At 43.6% G+C, this 25,620-nt stretch overlaps 1 protein-coding gene across 4 annotated transcripts in view; it reads left to right on the forward strand.

Annotated features, from left to right (window-relative positions):
• The first annotated feature begins 530 nt into the window (after positions 1 to 530).
• The window catches only part of mtcl2 (microtubule crosslinking factor 2), a 67,968-nt gene continuing 42,878 nt past the window's right edge, over positions 531 to 25,620 (forward strand). For 3 of the 4 annotated variants that reach the window (XM_072656539.1, XM_072656538.1, XM_072656540.1), the window contains exons 1-3: positions 531 to 1,660; positions 3,103 to 3,327; positions 11,186 to 11,344. In XM_072656539.1, the coding sequence (XP_072512640.1) occupies positions 869 to 1,660; positions 3,103 to 3,327; positions 11,186 to 11,344 (1,176 nt within the window). In that variant the 5' untranslated portion in view covers positions 531 to 868. The remainder of the gene's footprint in view (positions 1,661 to 3,102; positions 3,328 to 11,185; positions 11,345 to 25,620) is intronic. The other variant, XM_072656537.1, reaches the window with a different exon arrangement.

Raw genomic sequence — 25,620 nt, forward strand, 5'->3', positions numbered from 1 at the left:
CATAGACAGTGCATACAGAACACAAGTGCAACACAGTACAAGTGCGGACAGACAACACAACACAGTACAGACAGAGAATAATAAATAATTGGCTGTAGACACCTTTATACCTTGTTTGACAAAGACGACACTTTTCAAGCAATCAACTGCTGAGTGTGTGAAACTCTTTAGGACTTGTAATGAATAGTCTTATCATGTTGGAATTGGTGATTACTTTAGATTTGACAGTGTAAACAAATGTTAGTCACTACACTACCATCATATTTTTGGAGTAATCTTTTTTTTATATATACAATAATCATATACACCTATGTTCTCTGTATAATGCAATAGAGGTTTGTGTTTTAAGTGTATTATTATTATTGTTGTTGTTGTTGTTGTTAATATAACAACAATAATAATGATGTTGGATAGTTTAATATAACCTGGTGTTTAAACGTGTAAATAAACACACGCTCCTGAGCCCGACTCCCAAACTCCCTTAGCTCTTCTCCTGAAACCGGCGGTGGCAGCAGAGGGCTGTGAACGGAGCTCGCCTTTGAGAGTCCTCCTCGTCAGAGCCGCTATCTGGGCGGGGAGAAACATCTCTCTCCAGCTCGGTCTCCTCACTCAGTATTGTTGAGCAGCGCCGAAGGTGGGAAGTGGGAACAGGCGAGCTGAGAAACTGGAGAAACGTGCTCGCCTAGGATTAAACTCACACCGAGGACAACGCCGCGGATTTAGAGACTCGGCACCTCGCTGCTGCTCCTGCTTTGGTCCTTCTTTCTTAGCTCAGTCGTTGGTTTCCAAAGCTAAACTTCCACCTCCGTGTGGTTGAGGCGTGTGGGGGTTGGATTTCTCCTCAAATCGTCGCTCTAAAGCGGAATGAATGACCAAGACAAAGGCTGACCCCGGCTCTCCCACTCACTGCGCCTCCTCGCCCAAGGGAAAGAGGAGCACCATGGAAAGCGGGACCCGGAGCGGCGGCGACGGCGGACAGCCTCCCGTCGGCGAGAAGAAAAAGCTCCACCGCGCCCCGTCGCCCGCTAGACCACGGGATGTGCCCGGCTGGTCGCTGACCAAGATCCGAGGAGGGATCGGCGCCCCAGCGCTGAGCGTGAAGCCGGGCGCCATCCACATCGGATCCCGCGTGTCTCGGCGCAGCCCCGGCGCGGGCAGGGAGATCAAGGGGGAGAAGGTTAAAACGGTGGGGAGAAGCGGACAGCCCGCCGTAGCAGCGGCGAGGGCCAGCGCCAAGGCGAACCGGAGGAAGACGTCGGACGCCAGCGCCGCATCCGACGAGCTGAGCAAAGACTCCGGCTGCGCGCCGGGCAAACTGTCGGCCACGGACAGCAGCTCGGAGCTGTCGGACTGCGCCTCTGAAGAGCACCGGATCAGCGCGGACGCCCTGAGCAGCGACACGGAGACGAGCAGCCGCGGTGGAGCGATCGGAGAACGGCGGCTTAAGAGCGACGAAGGGGAGCGACTCTCCTCGGGTGTGGAAGCGGGCGAGGACAGCGTGTCGCCCGGTGATGAGCGCTCACTCGCCTCGCTGGAGAGCCGCGTGGCCGCCAGCACCTCGCTCGCCTTCTCCGACCTGACCGAGGAGCTCACAGATGGGGTGCATGAGGAGTATCTGAGGGAGATCGAGGAGCTGCGCTCGGAGAACGACTATCTGAAGGTGGGGGGGGGGGGCTTTAGTGAGGGAAATCAATTCAGATGACGGCTTAACGTACACAAACCGTTCAATGTGAGCGTGCCTTTATGCTAAATAATAGGTCTGTGTGCATCATTAGCTGACTGCTATCAGCACAGCTGAAATGCTAAACCAGTAGAGTTGTGTAGAGTAGAGAGGATGTGTGTTTGGGTGTTTATTAAGGCTTTATTATAGACTTATTGCTGTTTATTATGCTGATCAGAAGAGCAGTTTGCAGGTCGTGTGCTAGTTAATAGATCCCCTAGATTCCCATTGATCAACCTTCCATTTAAAATCATTACATGATGCATTTGATACATATTTTGATGGTTTCACTGACATGCAGAGTGCAGACAGTGCTGCCCTTTAAGCGCTGAATTGGGGGCAGTAAACAGACCCTTACAGTACAGTACCCTTACTGTAGCCTACAAGCAGACAAAATACAGCCATATTCGGTATTTTGATGGATCTAAGTGTGCTGGTGTTGTCATTCTAAGACTGCCACCAACCCAGTAAACAGTATCTGGCACATTAATGGGCGCGTCTTTGAGTTCAATTCGTAATTAGGCCGAGGTCTCCTGACTTATGAATAATTAAAAAGCTTATTGGCTAATTAACTCGTCATGCCCATAAAAATACACCCCCAAATAGGCTCATCTATTGACATGTCGTGTTCAGCTCGTTGTTGTGTTATTTATTTATTTATTTATTTATTTGTTTGTTTGTTTGTTTGTTTCTTTTGCCACTCGTTTGCCGTACAGCTGCTTCCCCGTGGTGTCTCGCGCGCCGCACATCTGCAGCAGCTGCTGCGGTTCGCTCGCGCCCACCTTTCACTCCACTGTTTATGCGCGCGCTTCGCACGTGACGCGCGCTGCAGTGAGTGACCTACATTGTGAAGAACTTGTGTGACCGCACGCTGCGGCCCACCGCATCTCAGGAGCCAATGAGCCGCCTCCTGTGCCCACCGCATCTCGGCAGCCAATGAACGGCCTCCTGTTTACTACGCTACTCACTCTTATAAATACTTTAGCTGCCTTATTACTACGGCTGGGTTTAGGGGATTAGCCGGATTTGAAAGCGAGGCTGTCCCAACACTGCTTTATTGCGTAAGGCAAAGAGTAAAGGCGGCCAGATACAGTAATTCTAGGGGTGATGTGACCCCTAGGCTACGCGTCCCGTCTATTCTCAGTCGAGATAGGACCAGTAGCGTATACACCTGCACTGGGGCCCATGGCACGTGACTGAAGCCCCAAACAATGTTTACTGCGCCCATCTTAGAGGTCCTGACACATCTGTGCCCCTTTGACTTATTGAAAGAGTCGGTTTCTTCTACTAAGATCCTACTTATGCTTCTGGATGGGATCAGCAGCAGAAGTTAGCCAAAGGAACCCAAATCAAGATATCTTATCTTTGTGTGTTTATCCCAGGACGAGGTGGAGGAGCTGCGCTCTGAGATGCTGGAGATGAGGGACATGTACATGGAGGAGGATGTGTACCAGCTGCAGGAGCTCCGTCAGCAGCTGGACCAGGCCAACAAGACCTGCCGCATCCTGCAGTACCGTCTCCGCAAGGCAGAGAGACGCAGCCTGCGCGTGGCCCAGACAGGTCAGGTGGACGGGGAGCTCATCCGCACCCTGGAGCAGGATGTCAAGGTGAGATAGCGGGTCACAGAGTGTGTCTGAGTGTCTGTGCTTGCCTGAGTCAGTAAATATTAGGGCTGGTGTATATTGTATATTGGTAAAATGATGTTCCTGGCTCCTCATTTAGCAACTTTGTAGTTTTTTTTTTTTTCTTTTTCAAATGATCCATTCAAGAAGCAGATGCGCAAGTCAACCAGCTGGTTGACTTGCCCAATTAAGGCAATTCTAGGTATTAACTAACAAGTATTACAGAATAGTCACTGTAAATATTTTTGTGCTTTTTTTCTCAAACAACCAGCTGGTTGACTCGCCCAGTTAAGGTAATTCTAGGCATATACTAACAACTATTACAGAACGGTCACTGTAATACAATACAAACAAAATACAATTAGGTTTTGTGCCAATTAACACATGGACAAATATGTCTATTCAATGCAAAGTTCATCTATATAGAGGTTCATCTGTAATGGCTATGGCAGAAATAATTAGTGCTACTAGCTCATATCTTATTATATAAAGCCTTTAGGGTCGTTTCTGTCAAAGCTTTTTAAGATCCTGCATTCTAGTGCACCTCTTTGTCTGGATATTTAGGCTTCTGTCTTGTGGCCGAGGAACACAATGCTTCCTTTCTCAAGTCCGACAGCAAGGAAAACTACAGCGATGATGTCATTCCTTAAAGCTGTGTCCTTCTGCTGCTGTTCCTCACTTCAAGCCGCCAAGTTGTGTAGAGTTACACCGACAACCGAAAGTAGATATGTCCTTTCTTCTGCAGAGCTAATACTGGGTGCTGTCCAAGCCTGGTTGATTCCAAGTCTTTCCTAAACAAGGGAGCTCGACCATGCTGTTAGTTTAAATCCAGCTCGGCCAATCAGGAAACAGCCGGCAGAGCTTGTGGCTTGGGCAAGCCAACCAGAGGAGACTAAACACAGGAAAGGGGTTTAAAAAAAAGACTTGAAGGAAAACACTCGCTGTGTCTGTCGGATTCTTTAACTGCTAGCAGGAGTCTCCTAACACTGGGCCAATTGTGTGACCGTGCTACCAGCCACAGCCAGGTCAAATTACACTGCCCTGTGCGGCTCTCGCTTTTTCGGCTTTGTTCAGATGCTGTAGTGTGACTGCCACTGCCATAGGAAAAACAAAAACACCCATTCTTGTGTCTTGTGCCAGAAGTGCTTCAAGGGTGAATGGTGTTTAAAGTCTTTACATTGAGCTTAACAAAGCAGAGCGGAGCTAAATGCTACCTTGTTTTTCTACTCAGATGAAGGGTGTGCTTGGTTGCAGAACAAAGCGTTGATCCTCAAAAGCTTCTGGAACCCAGGATGAAATGTTGAGTGAGGTTAGATTTGTAGATGTGGTAGCATGCTGCGTGCTGATTTCATTGTCTGGAGCTTTTTTTGGAGCCTTAAAAGACCGACAGTTGGCAAATTTCACCCCTCCAACAGTTGCTGTTTGGTACGCTCCAAATGAATGAACACCATTCATGGGCCAGTCATGGTCCTGCTCTGGGTCAGTGTAACACAAATGTTTTATTTACTTTTGACTCAACGTTTCTGTGCAGTTCCCACGTCCTCCTCCGACATGGAGGAGGAGATGATCTCATGATAGCTTGGTCATGAGGGAGAGCAGTGGGGGCCGATGAGAGATTCGGACATTAGTAAAAGCCCAGCACCACTTCCTGCTCTCTGATGCCCCGGCCTCATTTCTCACACTGACGAGGGGAACATCTGTGCCTAGTTTTGCCTAGGGAGGTGTGACTGTTGGGAGAGAAAGAGCAACATGTGAGAAAAAGAAAGATATTGCATGTTTATGAAAGAGGGGCTGAGAAATGAAAAAAATAATAAATCGCAAAACGCAAAATTTATTTGGAACTTTTGTTGCTAGTGGAGTGTGATCATGTGATATTGTAACACAACAACGAGATGCAGACTGTCAAGTAATGTAATGTAATGTCTGAGCTGACAACTGGGGTCAGAGCACAGGGTCAGCAATGCTATGGCACCCTTACCCAACAGTGGCAGGTGAGTAGGCTTGGGCATCAGACCCACAACCCTGTGATCAATAATCCAGCTCTCTAACCACAGGCCGCAAACTTGCGTGGTAATTTTATTGGCAGTCGGATCCCTCTGGTAGGCTAATCCAATCTGCATAGAGCTAAACATGGACACACCCCTAAAAAGAACAGCAGTCAGATTGGCTGTTTTTATGAATGGGCAGGACTTTCAGTAGTACATCTCCCAATATCCCACTCTCTACTACATCTTCAGCTATTGATTATAGTAGAATCAAGTTATCCAGCACTTTTTAAATATAATTTTAGATATTTTGACAATTCATTGCATAATCAGTGTTTAAGGCAAAGTGTTTCTGAACTGCTGTTGAGAAACTGGGCTCTATACAGTTGTAAGCCATTCCTAGTCTTTCCATAATTTCTGCATACTTTACTCAAGAAGAACAAGTCAAAAATGTGCACATATATGTGTGAGCCCAACAGACTTACTTACTAAATGATGTAGCAGTGATGTTTACTGTGTAGCTGTGTAACTGTGACAGCCTTAATTTCATGCATATTGTGCTGCTCTACCGCACTCCTGTCTTAGGCTCCATTAGCCATCTGCAGGCTGCACCCATGTGTTCCTGCATAGCAACAGCTGAAGAGCAGACCTGAGGCACATAGATAGAGGGAGAAAAGCGAGGACTTGATAAAGGAGAATTGTTTGGTCAGTACGGCCTCTGTGTGTACACAGATAACAGCTTGAGCTGCAGCATCCTGGCGATAAAGGCTGGGTGGGTTTTGGGGTTAAGCACAGAGGCCGAAATAGAGAGAGAGAGAGAGACAGAGAGGAGAAATATAACAAGACTATCTTCCTTTCGACTCGGTTTCAGGTTCCTCATTCGCTTAGAACAATTCTAGGAAAAGTACCTCCCTCCCCCTTTCCCTTCCACATTCCACACACAGCGATGAGAGTCGCATGCATAATCGCCCATGTGCTATGTTCACATGTCACACTTAGGCCAAAACATCCAGCAGGCTGACAGGACAAAGCCCTGCTTCAGGCCCAGAACCTGCCCCAAATGATGGGCAGCGAGAGGCCCAGACGGACTAAACAACAAACCCCATGTGTCTTAATCATCCCAAAGCAGGCGGAGGCCAAGATTAGCAGACGAAAGCAGATTTGTCCCTGTTAGCTTAGCTTCGTACAAGCACGGGCAAATAGTTACAGATTTGTTTCAAATGTTTATTCTTTTTTGTTTTCAAATGTTTATTGAGATGTTTGCTGAAACAAAGCGTTCCAAGCAAGCACTCAATGGATTCTAGGAAAGTTGAGGATTCTGAAGTAAATGTGGGTTTACATAATGTTAGGCCTGTATTTGACAAAAAGTAATCTTACTGCTGAAGAAGCTTAAAAAAATGTATGACACCCGGTTAAAAAACTCTTTTGGGGGTAGGATATATTAGGCAGCAAGTAAACGGTGAATTCTTGATGTTGATATGTTGAAAGCAAATAGGAAAATTGGCAAGCATAGGGATCTGAGCCACTGTGCCAAGAGCCAAACCATGATGGCAAGACGACTCGGTCAGTGCTTCCCCAAAACATCAGGCAGGTCTTGTGGGATGTTTCCAGTATGCAGTGGTTAGCACCTACCAAAAGTGGTCCAAAAAAGGGCAACCTGGATCACTGATGCCATCCTTTACAGCTTAAATAACTTAATGGATCGGCTTCTTACGTCTTGGTGCCGGATACCACAGGACACCTTCAGGGGTCTTGCGGGGTTCCTGCCTTGATGGGTCAGAGCTGTTAATGGTGGCACAGGGGCGCCTACACAATATTAGGCAGGTGGTTTTAATGTTATGGGGGTAAATAAGGGATATCAGCACAGTTTTGAATGGAATGTGACAGCGGTAAAATGTGTATTAGTAAACCTTCCAAAACACAGCATCTCAGCGCTTCTTTCTGATTGCCAGTGTATATGTGAACAAAAACAGACAGGGGATAGAGATATGTCCCGACAGCTCAGTTGTCATACACTGCATGAGGTAAAAAAAGTATGGTAATTGCTTACTTTGAATTTTTCTTTTTAGTGCCCCTGAATTATGAGGCTAAATGGAATAATCTGGGGTTAACCGAAGGGCAGCCGAGCTTAGCTAAGCTGGTTTGGGTTGTGTTTAGTGTGAGAGAGTGTGTGAGGGCTGTCCTCAAACAGACCTCCACAGATAGGATCAGCGGGGAAGTCGTTAGAAAGGACTGTTTGGTGAGTGGGCAGCTGAGGCAATGCTGACAAGCAGGATCAAGGAGGAGCGGCAAATGCATGTGCACACGCACACACCCACCCACCCCTCACAAACACACACACACATACACACATGAAAGGAGCGCTTTGATGGCAAATTATCCCTCTTTGATTCCCATTGTTGTTGATATGGCATACAGACACAGCAGATTAGGTCTGACTACAGAAGGGCTGGTTGTGGTGGTGGGGAGGATGTGTGCAGAGGTGATGGTTGAGGGGGAACAGCAGGACACCAGACAACTCTTGACACCTTTTACACCTTCTAAGAGGACCATAAAGTTCTCGCTTCTACACTAAACCATAAGTCTCCTGTCTTCCTGTTGTCCTTTTCCTTTTGTAAGCTTAAAGTAATAATTCAGTGAAAAATCCCTTTCTAAGATATCATTTATTTCCGTGCATGTGTTCATCCTTCATTCCTAAAATGGTCCAAGCTGAAACACGGCATATAACTTCAGCGTGAGCGGGCTGGTTGTATCACAAAAACAATAACTTCAAAACAGTTTCTGCAGCTTAGTTACAATGTATGGACCACATTGAGTATCTTTCACATTTAGTAATGCTTACATACAACATCAAACTTCATTAAAAACGCTCAGTGGTCTAATGCTAATTTTGAGCGATGTCGCTTTGCCATCAGCAGCCGAAGTCTGAGAGAGCACAATTGGCCGTGCTCTCTCCGGATGGGTAGATGGCGCTTGCTCCCCTCATCACTTTTAAGCGATGTTGGTCGACATAGGCATCTGTTATCTGGTGTGGTGGAACAGGGGACCCAACGGCCATTGTAGGCTGCCCGGCAATGCCACATAGGCGGAAATTCATAAAGAGGCAGTGGCTGGCTTCACATGTAACAGAGGAGACGTTACAGTGTCGGAAGCAATGCCAGTACTAGGGGGAGCTATGAACGGGTAGGTTAATTGGGAGTAAAATTCAACAAAACATTGATGGTCCCGTATTCCAAAATAGACCTGACACTGTATTCACGACAGTGTACTTTTGTCCATTGTTAAAGATAGCAATATGACTTTAACAGATACTTTGGCCAACAACAAATCAAAATTCGGGGTAAGGGGGGAGGGGGGGGGGTATGTAAATTTGACTTTCCACCAAACTACCACTTTAAATTCTAGCAGACAGAAGCAGGTGGGTGGTGTCAGACTGGGAGGCGGAGAAAAGAATGCAAATGAATCATGCCTGAACAGCCACTTACAGAGGTCCATTAATAGAAGGCACTTGTTTGGCGTTGCAGGCACCCGGTCACTGTAGAGCAACGGCACATGGGTTAGGAACATACTCCAAACGCCTGTGTGATGAATGGGAGCATTGAGAGAGAGGGAGAGAGAGAGAGATGTTAAGGGAAAGAATCGAACTGTTGGAATGGAGTGAGAGGAGAAAGAGGGTGAGGGATGAACAGAGAGATGGTTTATTCTTCAACACAAGGACGGATCAGATTAAAGAAGGGATGAGGCCTGAATAGAATGGAAATATAAAAGAAGAGAGAAAGAGAGGGAGGCAGTGAGAGAAAGGGGATCCGATATGAAATAGAGCGTGCAATGGGTACAGAGGGGTATTGTGGACACCCAGCTGCCCCCTGGCACTGAATCAGAGAGTGAGAGAAAGAGAGAGAGAGAGAGAGAGAGAGAAAAAGTGGGGATGTGTGGGCAAGAGAGAAAGGAGAGAATCTCCTGTGTAGTTACACTCACAAATGACCACTGTGTCCCTGCTTCACACACAGCCTCCAGTCCACTACTACTGTTGAGGGTTATGATGGATCACACATGAACAACAGCAATGCAATAAAAGAGGTGTAATAATTAAAGGACAGTGGTGGGTTATGCTTAAAACACTGTACTAACTAGCTGAAACACATACATGTATTGGTCACTTTATTAGAAACACCTACTGTACTTGGGAGATTGCTGGTGTACTGGGTGGTGGAATGCTCACAGCAGTCCTGTGGTCAGAAATTGCCTGGGTGAGGGTGGCTTATACATTGTGAACTGAGTCATATGAGTTCAAATGGGTATCAATGTAGGGCCAATATCATCAGAAAATGCTGGATAAGCGGACAGAAGTAGGAGTGCGCTAATATAGGAATAGTAGGTAGATGGCAGTGGTAATATTGTAATAATGTAAGTATTTTAGGTGTTGGTCTACAGTAAAGTTCTTGTTTTAACTAAAGGGACTATAAACAGCAAAGTCTGAGAGAGCACAATTGGCCTTTGTCACCTTTTCAGATGTCTGTGAGATGTCTCTTTCTCCCCACATTACTTCAGTATGGTGGCTTCTCTTTTGCCCAGTGGCATTGCATCTGTGGCAGTTCAAATAGGTGGTGTCTGGTTGTGCATGTGTTTGAGAAGGCACGTGTCAGTCCTCATCCTCCCAGTGTCAGGAGCATTATATTTAATATAGTAAATATAGCAGCTTGATACCAAAACAAGAAAAGGCATCACGGCAATCCTAACTGTGAAAACCAACAGATGGGCTATAACCTTCAAAGTGCACAATATTGGTGAACCTGAAAAGTGATAAACACAAGTTTACTGTCAGCTCGGTGTGCAGTTTATAAGGTCATGTCATGTAAATGAATAGGTGTGTGAGGCAGATGTATACACCTTGGTGTCTCTGTTGGCCTAATATTGATAGCAGCTCTCCAAAATTTGTAGCACGGCTTAATTATGAAAAGCTTTTAATGAGCTCTGTGTGCCCTGGGGGAGGTGTGAATTCTAAACTCATAAACTGCCGTTCTGCAGCACTTCTTTTTACTGCTGCAACCAAGGACAGCCCACTATAAAATCTTACGCTTACCCCATAGAACTCCAGACTTACTGTTGTTGTTTTTTTATTAGATTTTTTATTATTGTTTTGGATTGGAAATATTTTTTATTCCCATGCAGTAGCTGGGACTCTCTACTAACACAACATCAGCTGAACACGCTCGAAGGAGAGCTCTAACTGCCGGTTCTGTTACATCCGCTAGTGGTAAGGGGAGAGGGAGTGCTGAACTACCCACCCAGAGAAAGCAAGGCCAGTTATGATCCGCAGGAATCGAACCGGCAGTCTCCTGATGATGAGGCCAATACTAAAATGGCTGCACCAGTTATTGGCTACATGATGAGTAATATGTACATTGTGTTTTGTCAGGTGTCAGTCAGTCTACCCTCATATTCAGTGGCAAAAAATGACCACAAGTAACATTCTCTTTACAGATTAAAATTGTGGGAACAGAGCCAGCTCGGCATATCGGCCTGCAATGCTTCATTTAACTTCACTCTCCACAACTAAAAATGACACACAATTAAGTAATTACACTGGTGGTTTCCAATCCCAGTGCTTGGGACTATAAGCTTTGCATATTAATATTTTTCCTTTCCCTTCTCTGACCAGCTATGAAGTGCTTGGTAATTAGCTGTTAAGTCACAGCAGGTGTGTTCATTTAGGGGAAATGCTGTAGTTCTCAATCCCCTGGACTGTGATTAGCAGCCACTTGTGTTAGAATATGACTGTTCTCGTACAAGTTGATATCCCTATGATTCTGCATACTCTTTTTCTCTAAACCTCGCTCATCTTCTCTCTGTTCCAGGTGGCCAAGGACGTGTCCATTCGCCTGCACAGTGAGCTGGAGACAGTGGAGAAGAAGAGGAGCCGTCTAGAGCAGGAGAACGAGGAGCTGCAGGTCAAGCTGCAGGACCTGGAGGTGGCCAAGCAGGTCCTGCAGGCCGAGCTGGAGAAGAGCAGAGAGGTAGGGGGAAGTCAAAGCACTCACATAGATGTGACCTAAGTTTCAGAAAAGAGTGTTTCGCCAGCCATTCATACATGTGGCCACTTTCAGCTCCCCCGATTATTTCGTTTGGTGGGGCGGCCAGCTCTAGGAAGAGTCTTGATTATTCCAGACTTCATCCGTTAAAAATGATGAAGGCCACTGTGCTCTTAGAGCAGGATTTTCTTCTCCATATCTGTGCCTCCACACAATCCTGTCTCTGAGCTCTACAGGCAATTCTTTCCACCTCATGGCTTGGTTTTTTGATGTGAAATGCATTGTCAGCTGTGAGACCTTATATACACAGGTGTGTGTCTTTCCAAATAATGTCCAGTGAATTCATTTCCAACAGAAGGCTCTCAGAGCTAAATTTCAAGTGTCACAGGATCTGAATACTTATGATTATGTCCCAATTTGAGTTTTACCTTTTTATTAAATTTGCCAAAAGATAGAAAATTTTGTGTTTATTGAATGCAGATCAATGGAGAGAACAACTGCCACACGTCTCCCCTTCCCTTCCTCACTGAAAGCTGGAGAAATAGCTTTTACATATAACTTTCCCAGGTGCCTCAGGCTTTTGCACTGTACTATATTTTCAAATATTGTTTTATTTTAAATGTATTACAAAACATCACAATGTTTTAATAATTGAAGTGAATTTTAAACAAAAGGTGTAGAGAGAAGACAATGCTAGTGCCTTCAGGGTTAAGTGAAGTAAATGGAATCAAGTTCACACAGCAGATGATTTTACAGCACATAATAAGGACTATTCTGGAAGTGGTCTAGCTGAAAGAGTCCATAAAAGAAAATTGCACAGAATTCTTGCCCTTCACTTGCCTAACCATGCCTGGTGACTGAACCTCTGCGTTGACCTTAAATATATGTGTTTCAGTAAGCGTGTAAGATTTAAGGTCAATTTTGCATTCTTTGGGGAGCTTAGCTCTTGGTGCGGTCGATTTGGCTTTGCTTTAGCCAGGGGTTCATTCGCGGCTTAATCCGACGGCGACTTGTGTGATTTCGGCTGTTGATTTTTCCAGTGTAAATGTCACGAAAGGGAAAAACGCATAAAATGACTTTAATGGTAGACACATAAATTGACTTTAATGGTACACTCTCCTCCTGTGAGACATTAAGGAAAGAGGTATGAGTGTGTAACAATTCCTCCTGTCTGGATCTGTTTTATACTGTTGTGATAACTGACATTTCATGCTACAGGACCTGTGTGTGTGTGTGTGTGTATGTGTGTCTGAGAGTCAGTATAAAAAGGGCATTTGGTTGTTGTAGTGAAAGACTGATTGTATTGCACTAATGGCTATATTATTAGCTCGCTGCCTTATTGTAGACTATAAGCTCTGTCAGTGGTGTTGTAGAAGGAGATGCTTGTGCAGCGGATGAATGCATTGCTGTGTGGTTCCCAATTTCAAAACTTTGCTATGCCCAGCACAGTCAGCTGCTGGTTGGCTATAGAACTCTGTGTGAGTTGGCACACAGGCCTTAAATGGCTGAATTCCCTTGGCAGGGCTTTTGCTACTGTTGTTTGATGAGGGTGGAATTGTTGTGACATTTCATGGTACAAGACCTGGACGTGTATATGTGTGTCCTTGTGTCCCTTTTTTGGTAGACAGAAAGATGATATTTGTATTTCTGTATTTTTACCTGTACATTGTATTTTTTTAGTTTAAACAAAGAGAAAAAGGAATACAAAGCATCCATGAATTCATCATGAATGTGATGAAATATTAAGCCACAAGCATACACAGTCACAGGAGGTGTGGAATATCACATGGTGATGAGGTTTGGTAAATTCTCTATCGCAGTATGAGCAGCAAGGGAGAAGACTTCCTGTTTTTCCTTGCAAACATTGTGACTAGCAGTCACACATACACACACACACGCAAAAGGTTGCATCAACCATACATGTGACTACCAATCAGGCAGTCATGACATGTAAATTAAGTCAATTTTTTTAGTTAGTTTGTTAATGTAGCATGCTCAGCTAACTCATACAGATGGTGGACGTTGACGTGTCCAGCTGGGTCAGTGACGCGGTAGATACGGGCAGTGCTTTGCCGTTCACACTACAAGAATAATGTGGTCATATGTGTCCACCTCCGAATCAGATCACAATGCGTCTTGGAGACAAACCTTACGGCATTCACATCTGTACTTTGTGCTGGCCGCTTATGATCAAATCACCCAGTATGCATTAGAGCTTAGATCAGGCCTAAAAAATCCAGCGTGACTCTCCGAGAACGTTCTCTCATTATGAGCCTGAGCCCGATTTAAACCCAACATTTGTTAAGTAAGTAGAGAGTTTATTCTTTAAAATAATAAATCCCTATAATTGCCTATCAAATAAACTGTAGCCTAATTAAAACGAATTACATAAGATAAAAAAGAAGTTACAAATGAGGCAACGTTTAGCTGGTTTCGTTGTCAGGTTGACGCCGGGCCTGTCACCTGACAATACACAGTGGTGCAGAGCTGCATAATAATAATATTCAAACTTATGCAGCTTTTTTAGGATTACAGTGTGATTTGTAACATTGCCATATTGTAAATACCACGCCATAGCTAAGTTTTAAAAAATAGCATTAAAAAACATAGGCCTATACCACACACAGTTTTCTTAAGCCTGATGCGACGGGGCCCGAGGAAAGTAGTGCAGCATCGAGTCGGGCTGGGGCAGAGAATCTAAACTCTAGTACGCATGTTAATGTCAGGTCCTCTGAGTACTGCTGTTTAAACACAGTGAGAAAATTTTTGTTATAAAATGTGCTTTAGCATCACTCTGTGTTTTATTACGTCTGTTTTGGCATTTACGTTTGCTTCTTAAGGAATTTCAAACTTCATTAAACTTGTTGAGGTGTTAGCGCCCCCTGCCGGGCTGGCCTGTTTTTGTGTTTGTGGACGGCGGGAAACCTACGTTTAAAAAAAAAAATTAGCCTAATAGGAGGATCCAAGTTGGGTTGCTGATACAGATACTCAGTATTAAATTCTGTATTATTAAGCTCTGAAATCTTTTTCCGGAAAGTCAAGTTGGCCATAATAGCAGTTGTAATGTTTGCCATGATGTTCAGTCCAAACACATTAAACCACACGTGATTTATGTATATAAAATATCATTCATTGGTTTATAAACATGTATTGCTGCCTGAAGATGAGGAGGACAAGGGCACTTGTGGCCGATAGCATGCAAACGCTAAAACAGGCCAGTACTGGTCGTTTATGATTGGATGAATGTGGTACTGGTGCTGTTTCCCTTTATCGTCATGGTAAATCGTGATGAGGCGTTTTATGAATCTGGCCCATGGTTGTCTGCAGCCATTTATTGTATAATAAAGCAGTCAATTTTAACTGCAGATTATTGTGTGGATTTTTTTAGGTCAAGTTCAGCGAAGCAATGCACATAATATGGGGTTGAGTGTTTTATGAGTGACATTCACGTTGATTTATTACATTGAGAGGTTCATTTATATTGATTAGTTATACTTATAACAACTTTTGGGGGCATTTCTGCCAGCATGCGTGTGTTTTAAGAGACATAAGTGTTAAATATAGGGGTATTTTTGCCCTTTATCCCTTGTTAGTTTGTACACTTGGCTCCATTATAACCGGTGCACTGCTTAAAGTTGCCTGATTTTTCATGCAGCAGCACAGTGTCGATGTGATGTGGAGGATGGAGGCTAGGAATCTGCCTGTGAGTTTTCATTATGCTGACACAGTAATCCACCCAGAGTCGCTTTTTCCATTAGCGAAGTGACAACTGATTGACTCCATCTCTTTCTCTCTGTCTCTCATCAAACATGACCAGCTAGAATCACACCCTGTCATATTCTCCCTCTCTGTCCCTGTCTCTGTCTACCCTGACACACACACGCTCACACATACACACACATTCATGCAGACATGTATATAAGGCCTTTTCCTCTTTATAAATGAAACCCATACATTAACCTATTTTTTTGCCCCTGGCCCTCGGGTTCCTTTCCCCATTTTTCTTATCTTCCTTCTCACTTCTTTCTTCATTTCATACACATTGACCGCCCAGTTGTTCCAAAGCTTCAGGGGTGATTAGGCCTAGAAGGGTAGCAGGGTGGGGGGGAGGGGGGATGGGGGTGCTAGGTGTGTATGTGTGTGTGATTTGTGCTGAGGCTGGTATGGCTTTGTGGTAGGTCTCCATAGGGGGCTGGCTGTTTAGAGGTGTGAGGGGGAGGAGAACAAGCTGCTAATGGGAAAACCTCAATGAAACATGGAGAAGGTGACTTTTGTGCTGTTCATTGTGGCTGTCCCACACCCTTTTTCACTCTCTCTCTTAAAAATATTCAGCATTTTCGAGGTACAAGAATACGCACATTCCGACATGCTGTGAAATTCTCAGTAAACAGGACACAACATCGTCAGTATGAACAACCTGAATCATGTACAAAAACACACCCCCCATCTTGTTTTCTTCAAATTTAACTAGAGACTGTTAAACATCCTCTCTTAATGTTAAATGTCATCTCTGAAACGCTCCACTATGTTGGCTGTAATCTAGATGTGACTGTATTTCTGGGTACTGTTTTGTCTTTTGTTTAGACAAGCCATCCCTGTCATTACCAGATCTAATGCGGGTAAAATGTTGCTTTACCTCCACCGTGGTTTGCATTTACACTTTAGCCCTTTCTGCTTAATTAACAGTAAATTCTGGGGTACGAATTGCATGTGTGAAAAGGGCTTAAGAAACAGAGCCATTAAAACTAGCCGTCTTTCATTGCCCAGGGTGCAGCAGAGGAAGGATGCATTTAAGCTGTTATGTCTGTGATCCTTTAAATGCTGCTGAGAAAGGCCTTCCTCATTTTAGAATAACTGAAGGATGTAGGGTCCTTAAAATTCTCCTTCATGCACGGGTCAATAGAGTTTGTAATGAATTGGAATGGATAGTAAATGTTAGGGATGTTCCAATCCAAAGAGGATTGGGTTCAGGGCTGGTCCAGTGCCTACAAGGTCTCCCCTACCTCCGTTACAGCCTTCACAGTACAATATTTAATTACTTTTGCAATTAATAGAAATGGAAAATTCAGGTCCAGAAGGTAAAAATCTGCTCAGCTGCAGCAGAGCTGCCCAAGCAGTTGGAACAAAATCCTGGGGCGGATTTTTGCTTCCTGGACCTGAATTTTCCATCTCTAGCAATTAATAGCCCCACACACACCCACAGCCCTACATACACCACACACAGGTACTAGACACATTGTGGTGTGTTAATGTGCTTCACAAACCAAACAAGCATTTTTAATTTGCATGGATTTCAGAGGATTGTTTGTTTACTGGCCTTTTAACCATGTGAACCAGCTCTGAACACCCCCCTCTCCCTTGCCTGCTCACTTCACACATTTAATCAGCTCTGCAAGAGGAAACTGCTCTCATGCTGACGCCATCTTTATTTATAACCTCCAGGAAACTGAAGTCTTTGTTTTTGCTTCTGGCCCAGAGGGGAAGCCTGCTGACCCACAGTCGGAGAAGGAGGCCAGGGTCAATGGGGCTGGATGGACAGTAATCACTGGTCAGATAGTCAAACGAGTGTAACAAATTGCTATGCAGGCTAACATATTCAGTTGTAGTCGTGTAGGAGCTCAATGGAAACTTTCCAGTCATTAGTAACAACAGTGAGGTACCAGGAAGTGCAGCGAAGAGTTTGTTGGCAAGGTCCAAAAATGAAATCCAGGAAAGTACCAGACTACACTGGCCACACGTTGCTGTGTTGCAGTCTTTGAAGCATAGCTGTGCAAATACTGACCTGATGACACATGCTGCCAGGACAGTGCAGACAAACTGGCTGGGTGATGACACAGAATGACTACTGGCATTCCTAACACACGCATCTGCACACTCATACACCAAAGTGTACACTTAGGAGCTTAACCTGGGATTCAGCTGTCAAACCACACCCAGTCTCAACCATAGACACTCTGCCCACACGCATGTATTAACTTAAGTTGGCCACAATTAGAAGGACGTATTTGATCTGCACATCTGTAAGTACACACTTCTGGCAGCAAAGTTAACTGAGTTGCCCAACCAGCTGCTGGATTCAACTGAATTCAACTTTATTGCAATTATACCAGTACAGTATAATGACAACCTGCATGTTGAGCTCCTTGTGCAAGGTACAGTACAGAGGAGTACCTAATAGGAGGTACACTTATATAAAGAAGTCTGGCTTTATTAAGAAGTCTGCTATATAATAAAGTTATACTGGGACTCATTGTGGGTATAACTGTGGTTAGAGAAAAGGGTTTGGGACTGGAAGGTTGCTGGTTCAGTCCCCTAGATCAGAAGAAGGCTTCAACATTTACAGCTGATGTGCCCCGAAGCAAGGCACCTAACCCCCAATTGCTCTTCAGATGCTGAGGTGCACTGCCCCTTTAGAAGGTGCGCCTTGGCAGTGGTGGCCCAGTGGTTAAAGCACCAGGCTATTGATGACAGGGTTGTGGGTATGATGCCCAGGCTCTGCAAGCTGCCACTGTTGGGCCTTTGAGCAAAGCCCTTATCTCTCTGCTTCCTGGGCACCGCAGCAAGGGTTGCCGACTGCTCTGGGCCATCTGTATGTTCATCTGCGTCCAACTGGAATGGTGAATATGGTTGTCTTTGCCTTTAGCACCAGTGTTTGTGGGTTTATTGTATTGCTTGAATTCCTGTTGTACTGATGGCTCTCTAATTCCAATTCATACAACTGTTAAGCAAGTAGATGCACCATGTTTAGTGACTCATGCTCTAGAACAGAGTTCTTCAAATCCAATCCTGGAGGGCCAGTTTCCAGCACAGTTCAGTGACGTCACTGCTTAGGCATACCAAACGCAACTGATGCGCTTAATTGCCAGGTTTAGAAGGTGTGCCTGAGCAGGGAAATCACAAAGTTGTGCTGGATACTGGCCCTCCGGGTTTGGATTTGAAGAACCCTGCCCTAGACCTATTTTGCTAGATCAGATCTGCAGTATCTTGGCTTTGTTTATAGATATACTGAATTGCATATGTTTATGAGACCAGTTTGTAGACCCCACGTATTTTAGAGCTCCTGCTGTACTAGCCTATGGACTGGACCAAACATAACCAAAAGAAGACCAGTCAGGCCTATTTAGTCTCAGCAGGTTTGATTGCAGAGTTTGGTGGCTGCACGCACACCTATTGCTGCTTTCCTGGACCCAGATTAAGTTCATAATTATGAATCGCTAATAATCCGTTCAAATCCTCAAACCTGGCCCTCAACGCCTTCTGGGTTACCTTCTGGGTTACCTTCTGGGTTAAACCCTTTGATTAGCCAATGCACTCTGTCCTATTTACAATACAGTTACACAAGCCTATTCTGTTCTGTTCTAGTGCCAAACCACCTCCTTGCTCACCAACAGTGGTTTAAGGTCAAGAGGATCTTTTGTATTTCATTTTTGTGGGTCACTGGGATTAATTAAATAGAGGTTTTGAGGTTTTGACATATTTACTGTAGAGGCTGAATAAAAACGACAAGTTGTCTTCTGCAGAAAGAGAGAGAGAGAGAGAGAGAGAGAGAGAGATGCACACACACACATATGGACACACGCACACACAAAGTCACACAAAGGCAGGTCATGGTTACTCCATCTATTTTCTAATCCCCTTGAAAATGAACCCTTTCCAGACAGCACTTTTCATTCACACCAGTATTTTTCACTGTGGAATAGCATGATTCACTGCATGATGGCCAATCAAACACTTGAGGCCTCAGGCAGAGATATGGACAGATACAGATATCATCTTCCTCAGGGAAAGAAGTAATTTCATGCTCCAGTAAAGTACACATGGAATATGAAAAGGAGGGGAAAAGGCTAAACGACACACTCCAACCATTTGTACCACACTGCACTCTAGGCCTGAATATCACAATAATTTTGGGTATAGAATTTCTGTAAAATGACTGTTTAAAAATACTAATAAATTATCCAGTTCACATAACCCCCTAAAAAGTAGTTGATTGGCCAAAATCTTAGGTTAGCTGCTGTAGTTCTGCACAGAGGCTACAAGGTTAATGTAGTTACAACTCAAGCAAAATTCAAGCAGCACTATGCAAGGAAGTGTAATAGGTTCTTTGAGTCACATGCTTAGGCCTTCCCTGATTGGTGCTGATTAAGCATGCACGCTTTTTTTTTTTTGCTTTGTAGAGCATCAACCTGAGCCTCACCACAAGCATTTCAATGCAAAAATGTCCTGACATGTTGTGCAAATGACAAATAAGTCTGAAACTTGAAACTTGAACTCAATCAGAGTAAGGATACATCTGAGCTATACACTAGTGTCCATATTTGTTCGTTTGCTGAGTTTACAGAGCTTTACACCAGAGGCCTGAAGCGTTTCTACATGTTTGGGGGAAAAAAAAAAAAAAACAAAGGAGGAGGACATATTTCTTTTCATCACCAAGTCTGTCTGTGTGTAGCTCCCTCCTCAGTGCCTGTCTTCACACACACATACACCCCTGGCTGTTGTTTTTTTTTTTTTTTGTTTCTCCACCCTTCCCTGCAGAGGCACTGACTGGATGAGTGGTGTTTTTGAAGTGTCAGGTTGCCAGATCCAGTGGGATGCAGCGATGCGGGTGAGAGGGTTTCTAAAAGGACCAGGGGTTACATTCACTCGGACAGGCTTTTGGAGTCTGTTGGGAGCCATTGTTGTCTGGGGTTGCAGTGTTGAGTGCTTCAGGGGAGGGGGATGGGGGGTGGTAACATGTGTGTGTGTGTGATGGTTTAAGAGAACAGTATTTAGTAGCACAGACCAACACCTACCTACCAACCTGTTTCCACCAAGAACTCTGTGGTTATGATAATTACTCCTCCATGCATGTCTTTGTACTTGTGTGTGTACAGTCTGTAAGTAAAAATAGGCAGTTCTCCATTTGACCATTACAGATGAATTATACATGCACGTGTCGGTTGGAGCTCCATAGCATGGTTGAATAAACGGTTTAGTGTGCCATCACATGCTGCACAATTCTGAATGAGTGAACACACCACAACCTGGTTCTTTCTCCTTATAGACCTGAAGGAAGCCTTCAAGCCTTCTGATGTGGTGATAAAGGCCAGAATTGTCTGGGCTGTCTGTGTGTGATTGATGGTGCCTTGCCCACACGTTTCAGACAAAGCATGCGTTTGCATGCATTTGTGTTCTTGCCTTAAGGCGAGACACTACAGGCTGAAATTATGATTTTAGTTGCATCAATCATTACAGATTTATGGATAAATTGCATTTAATACACATTTCCTCATCAATTTCAGCAATAAAATGCCAAAACGCCAATGAAAGCATTCCCACAAATGGTGGATGATTTCTGAGATCCCATTGGGTAATCCAGTTTTTCTCTAAAAAGTATATTACATAAGGATGAACTAATATAATAACAAAAATATATGTGCATAGCTGGATTAGCTGAGGTTAAAAAAAACCTTCTCTGGAGTGTTCACAGTAAAATTAGCTTTTTAAGTTTAGCGTCACACAAAAGATAATTTCTTTTATGCAAAAAACAAACAAAAATGTATCTATGTTTAGGTAGACAGTGTCTCAATTGCATATGCATAATGATGGTGATTAAAATTAAGAATCCAGTCTAAAGGCAGCAACCCAGTTATCACTGGCAGGGGTCAATAGTTCAGGCATGTCCACAATAAACAAATTCAGTAAAATCAAGGAAGCAAGTTGACTAGAAACTAGGATGGAAAATGGCCTAGAAACCAGTGGTTTTGCTCCATAAATACAGTAAAGACTTAAAGACTTACTTACTTAGAGCGTTTTAAAGGTATAAAGGTATCTCTCAAGGAACCATTTGAAGCACCTTGCTTTTGAAGAGTGTACACAAAGACAAAATGACCCACAAAGAAGCTGTAGGTGTGTTTGTGGATAGAATGGCGGAGCCAGGGAGGAGCTAGAGTGGAAAGAGCCAGTTGTTGCCAAGAGAATCCGAATGGAGTCTGCTTATATGGGAGAGACCTAATGTCAATATCTAAATGGAGCAAATATTTACAATGCCTGTAAAAAGTATTCACCCACTTGGAAGTTTTTCACTTTATTGGTGATAACACTTTTATCTTCAAAGGTCATTTGTAAAACACACACGCACACACACGCACATATGCACATAGGCTCTGCCACACGTGGCACCTCATTCAGAGCATCTGCCTGCTCTATTTCTGGCCTGAATGTTGTTGTAATTGGCCTGTCTCTAAGATACAGTCAGTGAAGTCAACAGCATGCCGCAGACTCTGGGATGTCTGCAACCGCGGAAACTGATCCAACTAAATCTTTCTGTTGAGAAGAGCTAGCCGATATACGTCACAAGACCACCACTTGAAAGCTTACTTCATGATTACACTGTTGTAGAGCAGGACTGCATATTTGAGGTTGGCCAGGATGGTCACAACACACAGTAAATCTTATTGCGATTGATTTACAGGGGTCATTTGCATCTTGCAGCCTTTGGCGATTTCAGTATTGCAAAGGCCAATTTTGAGCTAATGATTAGCAATCAATATATTGTGCAGCCTTACCTCAGAGCTACCGCTGCAGTTGGAAGTTTAGATTAATGATGGACATGTATATCCTTGCAATATTGGGCTTTCAGTGATTTTCCTGCAGCTGTTCTTTTTCTAAATGTATGTGCAACACATTTTTATATGTTTTCGGTGTGTAAGATTTCATGTTTAGGGCTTTCTGAAATCATCACTCACATGCAGGACATCTAAATGGAGTTATGTATTAACTGAAAGTTTGGGAGAAGGACCACGTCCAAACTTCACCTCTCCTTTACTACGCACTGTAAAACCACTCCTCTCCCTTCTCATTCTTGTGACGAAAACTCGCACCCCACCACCGCCCATGCTCCTCCTGATGGTCCCATTATACTCAACCTCCGCCTAGCAAGAGGGGATGTGGCTTCAGGTCCCATTAGCTCAAAGCCCCCCCAGAACTCCAGCCCAAATTTCTCGAGTTCTCCCTCTTTGCCTCAGCTATCAATTGCCTCAATGAGCTTCTTACAGAATTCGAAAACTTCTTGGCAGAATTTAGTTAAATTGGTTGGCTCCCTGGAATGGACTTGACTTTTGAGGCCAAGGATTTACCCAGAATACCATGAATCCTACTGTGTGGTCCAATCTATGAGCAAAACAGTTGAGCTTCAGATCTCTTTAGAGCCTCTACTCTAACAAGAATCCACAGGCTGTATGAAAGGCTCTGTAACTGGGAAGCATCTGAACTACTGGCTAGTATATACAATATATACAGTATATAAAGTTGCAATCAAATACTATTAACCTTTAGCTGTTTGCAATAAACATATGACACAAGTTTTAGTAACTCAACGCAGATCATTTAACAAGTGCTTTCTCCAAATTCAACATGAAATGCTCAAAATTATTAAACCCCTTCATGACTTTCGTCTTGAGTACTTTAGTAGAGCACCCTTTTGCTGTTATGACCTGCTGCAAACATAATGCATAGCCAGATACCAGCTTCTGGCAGTGTTCCTGAGGAATCTCTGCCAATTCCTCATTGGCAATTGCTTCCAGTTCACTAATATTTTTGAAAATATTTCAGATTACACAAAGATTTTTTATAAGGTTCAAGCCAGGCAACTGTGACAGCCCTTCCAGAATCTTCCAGGACTTTTATTGAAACCAAACCATGGCGTCACAGTCATTTAATAGCCTTTATAAACACAGTATGCTGTGGTATATAGGAAATCTATCAGGCATTTTAATTATTTAATGAGAAACATTTTTGCCCACTACTCTATAGAGCCTTAACTTCTTTTCATTCTAATAAGATGGCTGAATTTTTTACCAGGATCTGCTGTTGCACTCACACTGTTTGCCCCTATAGACAGGGGCTAAATTCATCCAGGCCAGTTCATTTTCAGTACCACCGAGCCAAGTGGCAGGAATTTTGTACTGCTAGCATGACCACCATTGATCCAACTCTCTAGTGGCCGACACACACTCACGCTCACACAGGCCACTTCCATTCAAAGCCACATGCACACACATACACACAATTTCAGTGTCAATGTATTTAGCTGTCCAATCCATGCTTGAGCAAATGGAGTGGACAAATGGGGTGGAGAGTACGCTCCAATTCTCCCACAGTCACATCCTGCCCATAGTCTCTCTCGCACTCTCTGTAATCAGGTCTTTATCTGCTTTGTAAGCTTATGTAAGATCTGTCTGTCTTCAGTCATTAAGCTTCTGAAGAGTCTATCCTGCTCCGCATTTCCTGGACCTGACCTGTCTCAACCAGCAGATCCATAACTTTGATGCACGCACAAACACATACAAGGGAGTGTGCATATGTGTTGGTTTTTATGACTCATATCCAGTGCCTAATGTAGATCTGTGAATATTTAGATTCTGCATGATTGGTTTTAATATTGGTGGTGGCAAAGTAAATTACCTTTAAAATGAATCTTTTTCTTGTTGATCCATTTTTAGAAGTAGCAATAGTTGAATCTGAATGTGACTCACACACAGCTCATTCCTCTGTAGGTCTCCTTCCCTGTGTTTTACCATATGATTGGTTTAAAAAAAAATGTTAACACATAATTAAATTTTTTATGTAATTTTTTTTATGAACTGCTTTGCAATACATCAATCATATCCTCTAGTGTTTATAGTTCATTAGAAATGTATGGAAAATCACTATGCAGAATTCGAATAGGTTTCTTATGCAAAAGTTTGGAGACTCCTCATTGCTCATTGCTGCCTCACACCCCGCCAACAGTCTACTTCCACTGTGTTGTTTAAATAGCAATATATCTATACCGATGGGCTTGGTGGTCTCAAAATGAGGTGTGTTCAAGTAAATTTCTGGCATCAACGGAAAACACAGATGCACCACTGACTAAAAAAACCTTGGCAGATGTCAGTAGTCAGATGTTCATTGCTATCTTAGGATCGAATTGTCAACCCGGGCGCATATCAAATGCGCTACATCCCGCTTTGCGGCACTGAAATAGCAATCCGCCAAAGTCAGGCGGCACTTAGCTCTTAATGGGAATGGCAAGCGACACATTGATTGGTTTATTGCACATTACGCCCAAAACACACCCATGATTAATTAAAAGACTTGCACGTTTTGAGCCCCGCAAGGTGTACTTTTCAAGTCGTCATGATAGCAAAGACACACTGACACGCCCTATATGAGGCTGCAGGGTGTGCGGTTGACAGCTCACCAAACGATTGTTAAAATAGGGCTCCATGTGTTTTTAAAAACTAAGCGTAAAACATTTCACATTCTCTACAGAGGTGCTTTTGCGTGGAACTGTATGTCTAAATCATGTTAAACGTCAGCATATGTTGTGTCACACAGGGGTGTGGAAATGCATTGATGTGATTTGGGAGTGCCAGTTTATCTGCAGTGTGGCAATGAAAAACAACCCCTTGAGACAGTACTATGTTTCAATACGATACATTGTTCTATACATCAACAATAAAACCTAATACCTGCATATCTTCATATGTTAATCTTAAAATAATAACTTAGAAATATTAAGATCAGAATGCAAGTCAGTTTTCAAACAATATAAACAAGCCCCTAGACTTTATCATTGACTTAGAAAAAATATCATAAAAAGGTGTATTTTTGGTGTCATTGAATCCTACTCTAATTTGAGAGGCATTTCCTTGACAAGTGTAAGTGAAGCTAATCATTATGGAGAGAGTTGTACATTTGCACTGTTCACCGCTCAGAACTCACATTCCAAACTGGAACTCGGTGAATAGCTTTGTGCTCTTTCAGTGAAGCAGAGTTTGAAAGCTTGATAGTGAAGTGTTCCGAGATGAGGGAAATGGCCTTCGGATGAAGCTTTAAAGATAAACACATTTGTGAGCTCCTGTACTGGAGAATAGAGGTCAGTGTTAAACACTGGAGTGAGACTGATCACTCAGTCAGATCAAAATGACCTTTTCAGGAGGGAGAGACAGACAGACAGACAGTATGAGGGAGACACAACTGCTAATACAGTGGTCTCTACCGGAGAGGTTACTCAAGCGCCAGCGCTTAAATTTTTAACCACATGGAACCTAGCTCTTGAGGTCTTGAGTTACATTCGATTTAGATTCTAGACTGACAGCGCTGAGACTTTTTCTGTCTGACAAACACTGACAAAAACATGGCAACAGTTTAAAGACTCTACATTTTTGTTGGGTTTAAGAAATAATGATGAAATTATGAAAGGGTCTATATTATGGAAAACCTAATTTCCCTCACTT

This window comes from Salminus brasiliensis, chromosome 14 (assembly GCF_030463535.1).
Source record: "Salminus brasiliensis chromosome 14, fSalBra1.hap2, whole genome shotgun sequence".
In the NCBI taxonomy this organism is placed as follows: domain Eukaryota; kingdom Metazoa; phylum Chordata; class Actinopteri; order Characiformes; family Bryconidae; genus Salminus; species Salminus brasiliensis.